This window comes from Mercurialis annua, linkage group LG2 (genome assembly GCF_937616625.2).
Source record: "Mercurialis annua linkage group LG2, ddMerAnnu1.2, whole genome shotgun sequence".
Classification (NCBI taxonomy): domain Eukaryota; kingdom Viridiplantae; phylum Streptophyta; class Magnoliopsida; order Malpighiales; family Euphorbiaceae; genus Mercurialis; species Mercurialis annua.
In genome coordinates, this window is record NC_065571.1 from 10,058,917 (window position 1) to 10,069,023 (window position 10,107).

General features: G+C 37.9%; 2 protein-coding genes across 2 annotated transcripts; one reads left to right on the forward strand and one right to left on the reverse strand.

Annotated features, from left to right (window-relative positions):
• Positions 1 to 2,866: 2,866 nt before the first annotated feature.
• LOC126668065 (2S seed storage albumin protein-like) lies at positions 2,867 to 3,633 on the forward strand. Its single transcript, XM_050361281.2, has one exon. It carries the CDS (start codon positions 2,973 to 2,975, stop codon positions 3,375 to 3,377), a length of 405 nt encoding a protein of 134 aa, XP_050217238.1. The 5' UTR covers positions 2,867 to 2,972; the 3' UTR covers positions 3,378 to 3,633.
• A 988-nt stretch (positions 3,634 to 4,621) lies between these two features.
• On the reverse strand, positions 4,622 to 6,646 carry LOC126668064 (polyubiquitin). Its single transcript, XM_050361280.1, has 2 exons — positions 6,540 to 6,646; positions 4,622 to 5,922 (listed from the first exon to the last, which is right to left on the reverse strand). Exon 2 carries the CDS (start codon positions 5,920 to 5,922, stop codon positions 4,777 to 4,779), a length of 1,146 nt encoding a protein of 381 aa, XP_050217237.1. The 5' UTR covers positions 6,540 to 6,646; the 3' UTR covers positions 4,622 to 4,776.
• Positions 6,647 to 10,107: the final 3,461 nt, after the last annotated feature.

Here is a 10,107-nt window from a genome sequence, read left to right on the forward strand (position 1 = left end):
ATAAACCAAATCATCCTCCAAAGTTCTTTGTGAGAAGAGTGGCAAAATGAATTCCAAAGCTCAAAGAAGATATCGATCTTCGGAGGAGAGACCCAAACAATATTGCACTTTTCCAAGATAGAATTCCAGAACTTCCAAGCATAAGTACATTGACAAAGAATGTGAATAGGAGTTTCTGTGTTGCTGCAAACCGAGCAACCAATCTCATCATAGCTGAGAATACGTCTCGAGACTAGGGTAGCATTACAGAAAATCCTATCTCTGATAACTAACCAGCAAAAGAATTTGATTCTTGGCGGGATATTCCATCTCCAAAAGCCAAAAGAAGTAAGACGACTCTGAACAAAAGCTGAGAATGGCTGACTGTTCTGCTGAAGGAGAAGAGAGACGTCCCTCGGTCTGAAACTTTTGCCATGCCAAAGAACTTCATCAGAGTTTGAGGATAGAGGAAGCAACTGGTCAGTTTCTTGAAGAATAGAGCAGAGTTGGTCTTGTTCTCCACATCTCAGTCTTCTTCTCCATAAGAAAACAGAGGCATGATCAGGTATTTCAGAACCCGAACTGAAACCTGACAACAAATCATAAACTGAAGCTGATTTATTCATGGATAATGAGAAGAGCTGACTGAATCTAACCTCCAGAGCTGAATCTCCCAACCAAATATCACTCCAGAATCTCACTGATTTACCATTGCCCAGAATAACCGAAATATGCTGTTTAAAAAGCATCCACAGCTGATTGTTTAAAATGCATGTCTTGTGAATTGCTTTCCAAAGGTGAGACAAGTTTCGGACGTTGCAAGTCTCTAAATCGTGCCAGGAAGATATAGAACAACTCGTAGTAATCACAAAAAACCAGAGCGAAGTGTTATCAGATCGAAGTTTCCACAACCATTTGCAAAGAAGACTTTGATTTTGAACTCTGAATGGAATCAAATTAAGACCCCCTTTATCATAGGGAAGACAAACATTATCCCATGAAACCTTGCAAATACTGTTACTTTCTACGTTGCCACTCCAAAGGAAGCGTTTCACATATCTATCAAGCACTGAAATAATTGCCTGAGGAATAGAAAAAGAGCCCATGTAATAAACCGGGAGACTGTTCAGGACTGATCTGATAAGAATAAGTCTTCCTGCAGGGGAGAGTAAATTACCCTTCCAGAGAGCAAGCTGATCCGTAAAATTTGAGACCACCGGCTGCCATAAATTAGCACGGATCGGTTTGGTAGAAAGAGGTAGACCGAGATAGGTGATGGGAAAACTTGCTATCGGGCAGCTCAGGATATTAGAAGCCGCAGACAGAGAATCATCATCTGCATTGACCCCTAAAATAGAACTTTTTTGATAATTAATAGCCAAGCCGGACACCAATTCGAAGCAACGAAGGAACCGAAGTAAATTTTTAATCATATCCAAGTCCTGAGGAATGAAAAGCAACGTGTCATCTGCAAATTGAAGAATAAAGATAGGTTCAGAATAACCATCTATTCTAATCCCCGCCAAAAGATGATCAGTAATAGCTTTACTAATCAAAGCTTTCAAACCTTCGACTGCGAGAACGAATAACATTGGTGAAAGAGGGTCCCCCTGTCTAACCCCTTTTCCCATAGTAAAATTCTTGGAAGGACTTCCATTGACAAGAACCGATAGCTGCGAAGAATCAAAAAAAGTTGAAATCCAATTTCTCCAAGTTTCATTAAAACCCATTCTATTCAACATTTTCAGAATGAAATCCCAAGAAATACAATCAAAAGCTTTTCGAAAGTCGAGCTTAATAACAAAAAGTTTCTCTTTGCGTCTAGAGGCAATGTGCAGAATCTCTGAGGCAATCATATGGCAATCGTGAATATTTCGACCCTTGATAAAGCCAAATTGATTTTCTGAGATAATATCAGGAAGAATAGCAGATAAACGATTTGCCAAAACCTTAGAAAGAAGTTTAAAAACTCCATTAATCAAGCTAATAGGTCTGAAGTCCGAGAGGTTAATGGCACCTTTGATTTTAGGAATCAAGACAAGAAAGGCAGTATTAATACCTGGAGGGAATTTACCCGTAGAGTGGAAGGTAGCAAAGAGATTCAGGAAATCATGCTTCATAATAGGCCATGCTTTCTTGTAGAAGAAATAATTAAAACCATCAAGACCCGGTGCCTTATTGTCATCGCAACTCATAAGCGTATTCAAAATCTCATCTCATTGAAGAAACTAGTTAAAGCCTTAACAAGTTTTTTTTAGACAGAATATGTAAGAGCGTGTTTAGTTGCGGTTGCTATTATCAAGTGGAAAATGATAAAATGGTTTCAAGTTAATGAATTAAAGTTTTATAATTAAGTGGAAATGATAAAATGGTTTCAAGTTAATGAATTAAAAGTTTTTTCAAAGTTGTATGTACTTTTAAATTTTTATTTATCTAATTCCTGTATTTTTAAATCGTTTCTTGGGAAACATGTAACTAGGTTTCATTTGAGTTTTCCTTCTATTGCTTGGAAAATTTTGATATCCATGTGGCTTCTTTACCATACCACATACTCGTGGATGAGTCTAATATAATTATTATTTATCTACAAAAAACTGGAACAAAAAGCAACCTTAGTTAACTGTAATTTAAGATTAGAAATACAGTTTCTCTTTTTAAACATTAAAGAAATAGTAAGTATTTAAAATTATTAAATCGATTGAATCATAAAAATATTTAATATATTAGGCATGATCCATTTACTTAGTTAAAATCTCATATATACAAATTGAGTTACATGTTCTGTTTGATATGAATTACGAAGATAGATTAAAAAAATCATGAAAACTATGACAAGAATCTGCATGTTGGTGTTGCAGGTGTAACCACAAACCATACCCCAATACATATGTAACCACCTCAAGGACTTGTGCATGACTCGCCATTTTAAACATCTTCTCTAAAATCTCCTACAAATAAACCCATTGTCATTTCCGCTTCTTCATCGACGGAAAATGGCAAAACTCATACCTACAGTAGCTCTCATCAGCATTCTGCTAATCATCATAGCCAACGCATCGTCCGCCCACAGAACCATCATCACCACCGTGGAGATCGACGAAACCAACCCGACAGGAAGAGAAGGGCAATGCCGTGAGGAAGTGGAGAAGCAGGGGTTGGACTCGTGTGTCCAGTATATGAGGAAATTAATTTCAGGAGGAGAAGCAAAACAGCAGCTCGAGCAATGCTGCAGTCGACTGAAGCAAGTACGAGATGAATGCCAATGTCCGGCGATTGAATCTGCGTATCAGGAAATGCAGGGAGAGGTGATGATGCATCAATGGCCGAGAGTGATTACTAGGGTCAGAAGCCTTCCGTCTACTTGTGGGCTGAGCCAAGAGTACTGTGAAATCAGCTGAATCTTATTCCGAATGACACGATCATAAATAAATAAACAAATAAAGTATGATCATTCACCAACTCATGTGACTGATCTGTGTGATCTTCTAGAACTAAGCATATCAGAGTATGTTTTGCAGTGTATTATGTGAAGTAATGAATTATGTCTTTTCTGTGTAACATATGAAGCAGAGATTTGTTCTTTTCGTAGTTAAAACATGACATAATTAAACATAAATTTAATACAGGATATGCAATTAGATTTTGATTTGTCTATTAGGTTTCTCATATGCAAATTCCAAAGAGCTCCTAAATCTTGCTTTCCCATTTAATTGCATGGGAGTGAAATAAGCATGGTAGTCAAATCAAAAGATCGGAATTTCCATGAGAATGTAGTCTATAAGCAACTTGAGAATTCAAATCAGATTTTCATCTTTGATATGTTTTTCAAGAACATTTAAATTGTTTATTATGATTTAGAATCGAATCAAGTTGAAGTTGAACCATCAAGGATCGACATATTATTCATGTTAAGGATGGACTCACATACATATTTTATTCATGTTTTAGAGTAGATCAATTGAGTTGGTTCATATTTTGTGATTGGATGTCGATGTGTAAGAATGTTAGTCTAACAATAATGCTAATAAGAATATATTGTTCTCATCGACTACTCGACTAGCAAGGAATTATATAACTGCTATTATCATGTATTGGACTTGCTATAGATACAGATCACACATATACATCAACTTGAGCTACAATTTCAGACCAAACAAAAGCATACATTCATCAGCTTAAACATAAAAACTCGTCTATTTTTAAAGTCTGTGGGAAGAAAATAAAGCCATCCAAATAATGGTAATTGCAATACAAGTACCGTTTTGCAGGTCCTATACAGTGGACTTTGTTTTTACTTTCTACCCATCTTAATTTTTCTTCATCTACTACCCTTGCTGTCTATCTTGCCGCCAGTCCACCCTTTACAAACAACATTACAACACACCCACACTTTTTTCTTAAATCTAAATAGAGCTGACACTTTAAACCAGATAGTTTCTCATGTTTTTAATGTCTCTGTTTGTTAAAACAAGCAAAGTTCCTAAATATCATTCCAAATTGCCAATCTCATTAAGTTTACCCTTTAGAAGCAGAAGGCCATTAAACACGAATGTAAAAACATTGAAGAAAAAGAGCAAGCAGAAAGCTTAATACAAATTATTGTATAACAGCATAAAATAAAACCACATACTGTAAAGCCAAATACCGCAAATAAAAAAATTTATTGCAGCTAAAGTAAATAGTACTTAAAAGAACAACACAAACAGAAATTTAAAAGTTCAGGAATTAAAAGTAATTACAACCACAAAACAAAATATTAAAAGACCCAATACGATTCACTTCATCAAGATTAACAGATTAAAAGCCACCACGGAGACGGAGGACAAGGTGAAGAGTGGATTCCTTTTGAATGTTGTAATCTGCAAGAGTGCGTCCATCCTCCAATTGCTTCCCAGCAAAGATCAACCTCTGCTGGTCTGGGGGAATGCCCTCCTTATCCTGGATTTTAGCCTTCACATTATCAATTGTGTCCGAGCTCTCAACTTCCAGGGTGATGGTTTTCCCAGTCAAGGTTTTCACAAAAATCTGCATTCCTCCACGCAGACGCAGCACCAAGTGCAATGTAGACTCCTTCTGGATGTTGTAGTCAGCAAGAGTCCTCCCATCTTCAAGCTGCTTACCAGCAAAGATCAACCTTTGCTGATCTGGTGGGATCCCTTCCTTGTCCTGGATCTTTGCCTTGACGTTATCGATGGTGTCGGAGCTCTCAACCTCCAAAGTGATGGTCTTTCCCGTGAGGGTCTTCACAAAAATCTGCATTCCACCGCGCAGACGCAACACCAAATGAAGGGTCGATTCTTTCTGAATGTTGTAGTCAGCTAGGGTGCGGCCATCCTCGAGCTGCTTGCCGGCAAAGATGAGCCTCTGCTGGTCTGGTGGGATACCCTCCTTATCCTGGATCTTTGCCTTAACATTATCAATGGTGTCGGAGCTCTCGACCTCCAGAGTAATAGTCTTTCCAGTAAGTGTCTTCACGAAAATCTGCATGCCACCACGGAGTCGGAGCACCAAGTGAAGTGTAGACTCCTTCTGGATATTATAATCAGCAAGTGTGCGGCCATCCTCAAGTTGTTTCCCAGCAAAGATCAACCTCTGCTGATCTGGAGGAATACCCTCCTTGTCCTGAATTTTGGCTTTAACATTGTCAATGGTATCAGAACTCTCCACCTCCAAGGTTATAGTTTTTCCTGTGAGAGTCTTGACAAAGATCTGCATACCACCCCTCAATCGCAGAACCAAGTGAAGAGTTGATTCTTTCTGAATATTGTAGTCAGCAAGGGTGCGCCCATCTTCAAGCTGCTTTCCAGCAAAAATGAGTCTTTGTTGGTCAGGAGGGATGCCCTCCTTGTCTTGAATCTTAGCTTTCACATTATCGATAGTATCCGAGCTTTCCACCTCAAGGGTGATGGTCTTTCCAGTCAGGGTTTTCACGAAAATTTGCATCTGCAAGAACAAATCAGCACAACCAGATTAGAACACTAATCAAGAAAACAGGTCACCAATCAATCAGCTACATAACTACAAACATACGTAAACATTCTATTGACAAGAGATAAAATACACAAGAAAAATCAAATCGAGAGTTCAACAGATCATTAAAAAAAATTGGCGATCATCAATTCATATAATTAAACACAATTTAAAAAGATGTTCCAAATAAAAACAGGTAAAATCGACCTAAATAGAACAGAACAAACAGAAAAACCCAGATGTAAAATTCCAATCTTAATCAAACCAAAGAATTCATATGGTATATTACAGAATCAATAATTGGATTTCAAATCCTAAAACTGTTTAAACAAACTATAAAATCAAAACTTCATTGACAAATTCGATAATTCAATAATTCCTTTCGTAAGCATCAAAAATCATATAATTAGAACATAATTCAAAGATCGCATAAGCAGATCTTTCGAAAATAAGATCGAAACAAAACCCTAGACGTAACATTTTAATCGATTGGAACCCAAAAATATTAAAACATACTAAAAATCACTACAAAATTCGAACAAAAACTGAATTAAAAAACTAAAACAGAGAAAAGAAAAGAGAAACAATACCTTGAATAAGAGGATTTGAAACTGATATTATACTTTGAATATTGCTTTGTGAAGGAATGAGAGCCGCGACCCCTTAATTTATAGTGGAGATTGGAGGTGCAAATGACCTGAATGCCCCTGTGGATAAGGGGGTAGATTGCCACACACGTATTGATGACTCCGTCTAATACGCCAAGAGAAAGTTCATCTAATTTCAGGACTCTTCTTGTGAGGGCGGATATTATTAGGAAATGGAAAGTGCTATTCCCACGCTCCTTGTGTTGATGTGGTTCACGCGCTCTTATCATTGGTGTTGGATTTGTTTTCTTTATAATTTTGGAATAAAGTTGTTTAGACCGTTCGAGAAATAATTATGATGTGGCTAAAAATATTAATAAGTCCTTATAGTATTTTTAATAACAAAAATTAAACTCTTTTTGTGTTTGCTGGTACAAGAGCCCTTAAAATGGAAAGAATCAATACAAGTTAGTCCTTTAAACTAACATCCTTAATATTTTCGTTAACATCTTATTTCATATGTCCAATTTTTTTATTTTTTTTATACATGTGAAAATTATCAAATAATTTTTTTATTTTTTATTTTTCACTATCAACTTAGAAGTATGTGTTGGATTTTGTTTGTTAGTTTGGTTGGATTTTGTTTGTTAGTTGGATCAATAATATCCCTATCTGTATGGGATTTTATTTACTTTGATTTAGTCTTTTTCTTTGCTTAGTCTTATGCTTCTTTATAGCTAAGTCTGTTATGTAAGGCTATATAGCCAACGTTGTTCCAATTCAATAATACACAATATTCCTCTCTTTTCTTTTATCTTTCAAAGTCTATTCTTATTCTTAACATTTGGTATCAGAGCTAGCACAGAGCTGGGTTACTGAACCTTAGAAGCAGCAGTCTTCTAGGAATATTGCAAGTAGGAAATGGCAACCGAAAGTTCTTTCGTACAACCAGCAGTACCGAAACTCGATGGGCATTATGATCATTGGGCGATGCTCATGGAGAACTTTTTGCGTTCGAAGGAATACTGGAGCTTAGTGGAGAATGGTGTTCCTGTCGCAGCAGCAGATGGCATTCTGACGGAGGTACAAAAGAAAAACGTTGAAGAGCAGACGTTGAAAGACTTAAAGGCAAAGAACTATTTGTTTCAAGCTCTAGATCGCTCAGTTTTGGAGACGATTCTCAAGAAGAATACGGCAAAGGACATATGGGACTCTATGAAGAAAAAGTATCAGGGTACAACACGAGTCAAGCGTGCACATTTGCAAGCTCTTCGAAAGGAATTTGAAATGCTTCACATGAAAGCAGGAGAAACTGTAAACGATTATTTTGCTCGAACCCTAACCATTGCTAACAAGATGAAAGCAAATGGTGAGGATAAAGGAGATGTTGCCGTAGTGGAAAAGATTTTGAGATCCATGACTTCAAGATTTGATTATGTCGTGTGTTCCATTGAGGAGTCAAATGATGTAACTACGTTAACTATTGATGAGTTGCAAAGTAGTCTGCTTGTGCATGAGCAGCGTATGAGTTCCCATGTCGAAGAAGAGCATGCTTTGAAGATTTCTCATGGAGAGCAGTCCGGAGGTAGAGGCCGAGGGTATGGAAGAGGCCGAGGATACGGAAGAGGTCGAGGAATGGGACGAGGCAGACAAAGCTTTGATAAAGCTTTGGTGGAATGCTTCAACTGTCACAAACTTGGGCATTTTCAATGGGAATGTCAAACAAAGGAGAAGGAGGCCAACTACACAGAGACCTATGAGGAGATGTTGTTGATGGCATATGTAGATACAAGCTCTTCTGATAAAGAGGATGTATGGTTTTTGGATTCTGGCTGTAGCAATCATATGTGTGGGAAGAAAGAGTACTTCTCCGATCTTGATGAAAGTTTTAGAGATTCGGTGAAGCTGGGCAATAACTTAAGCTTGGCTGTTACAGGGAAGGGCAATATTAGGCTGCAGGTGAAAGAAACGATACACATTGTCACAGGTGTATTTTATATACCGGAGTTGAAGAATAATTTGTTGAGTATTGGACAGCTTCAAGAGAAAGGGCTGGCTATTCTGTTTCAGCATGATAAGTGCAAAGTATACCATCCTGATAAAGGTTTGATTTTGGATACAAAAATGTCCTCAAATCGAATGTTCAAATTGTATTCAGTATCTCGACCTATAGTGTCTACATGTTACAGCTCAATTACAGAAGATATGGCGCAGCTTTGGCATTGTCGGTATGGACACTTGAGCTTTAAAGGCTTGAAAACTCTTTATCAAAAAGAGATGGTAGATGGGTTGCCGTCATTAAAATCCCCGATGAAATTATGCACAAACTGTTTGGTGGGAAAGCAGCAGCGTGATCCATTTCCAAAGCAGAGCAATTGGAGAGCTTCGCAAATTCTTCAGTTAATTCATGCAGATATCTGTGGCCCGATCAAACCCATCTCTAACAGCAAAAAGAGGTATCTGATCACTTTCATTGTTGATTTCAGTAGAAAATTATGGGTTTATTTTCTAATCGAAAAATCTGAAGCCTTTGATGTTTTTAAAAGATTTAAAACTCATGTCGAAAAAGAGACAAACTCTTTTATAAAAGGTCTGCGTACAGATCGAGGAGGAGAATTTACATCGCAGGAGTTTAGTAAGTATTGTGATGAGAATGGCATAAAGAGGCAATTGACAGCAGCCTACACACCACAACAAAACGGAGTGGCGGAGCGTAAAAATAGAACCATCATGAATATGGTTCGCAGCATGCTATCTGAAAAGAAGATTCCCAAGAATTTCTGGCCTGAAGCAGTTAACTGGACAGCGCATGTCTTGAATAGAAGCCCCACTTTGGCAGTCAAAAACAAAACTCCAGAGGAAGCATGGAGTGGAGTTAAACCCTCTGTCGACTATTTCAGAGTCTTCGGATGTGTCTCTCATGTTCATATACCTGTAAGTACTCGAACTAAGCTCGATGATAAAAGTTTATGTTGTGTTCTTCTTGGGGTTAGCGAGGAGTCGAAGGCGTATAGACTTTATGATCCAATTTCACAAAGGATCATAATAAGTAGAGATGTTGTCTTCGAAGAAGATGAGAAATGGGACTGGGATAAGCAGCACGTAGAAGCCATTTCATGTGATTTAGAGTGGAGTGATTTCGAAGGAGAGGTTGATGGTGTTGAGGCTGTCGAAAACACTGAAACGAATGAATCTGATTCAGAAGAAAATTCACCTTCTGATTCCTTGCCTGTAGTCAGCTCAGCTAGAAGGAATAGGGTGCCACCGGTGTGGATGGAAGACTATGAAACAGGAGCAGGCCTTTCAGAGGAAGATGAAGATCACCTTGCCATGCTTGTTACAGCTGACCCGTTCTATTTTGAAGATGCCGTGAAGAGTGAAAAGTGGAGACGAGCTATGGATCTGGAAATAGAAGCAATAAACAGAAATAACACATGGGAATTGATGGAATTGCCAAAAGGAGGGAAGAAAGTTGGGGTAAAATGGGTCTACAAGACTAAATTCGATGAAAATGGCGAGATAAACAAGTACAAAGCGAGACTTGTTGTAAAAGGATATGCTCAGCAGTATG

What these genes read in the sequence shown, in the direction of transcription:
- LOC126668065 (XM_050361281.2), top strand. Translation starts at nt 2,973, where the DNA reads ATGGCAAAACTCATACCTACAGTAGCTCTCATCAGCATTCTGCTAATC.
- LOC126668064 (XM_050361280.1), bottom strand. Translation starts at nt 5,922, where the DNA reads ATGCAAATTTTCGTGAAAACCCTGACTGGAAAGACCATCACCCTTGAG.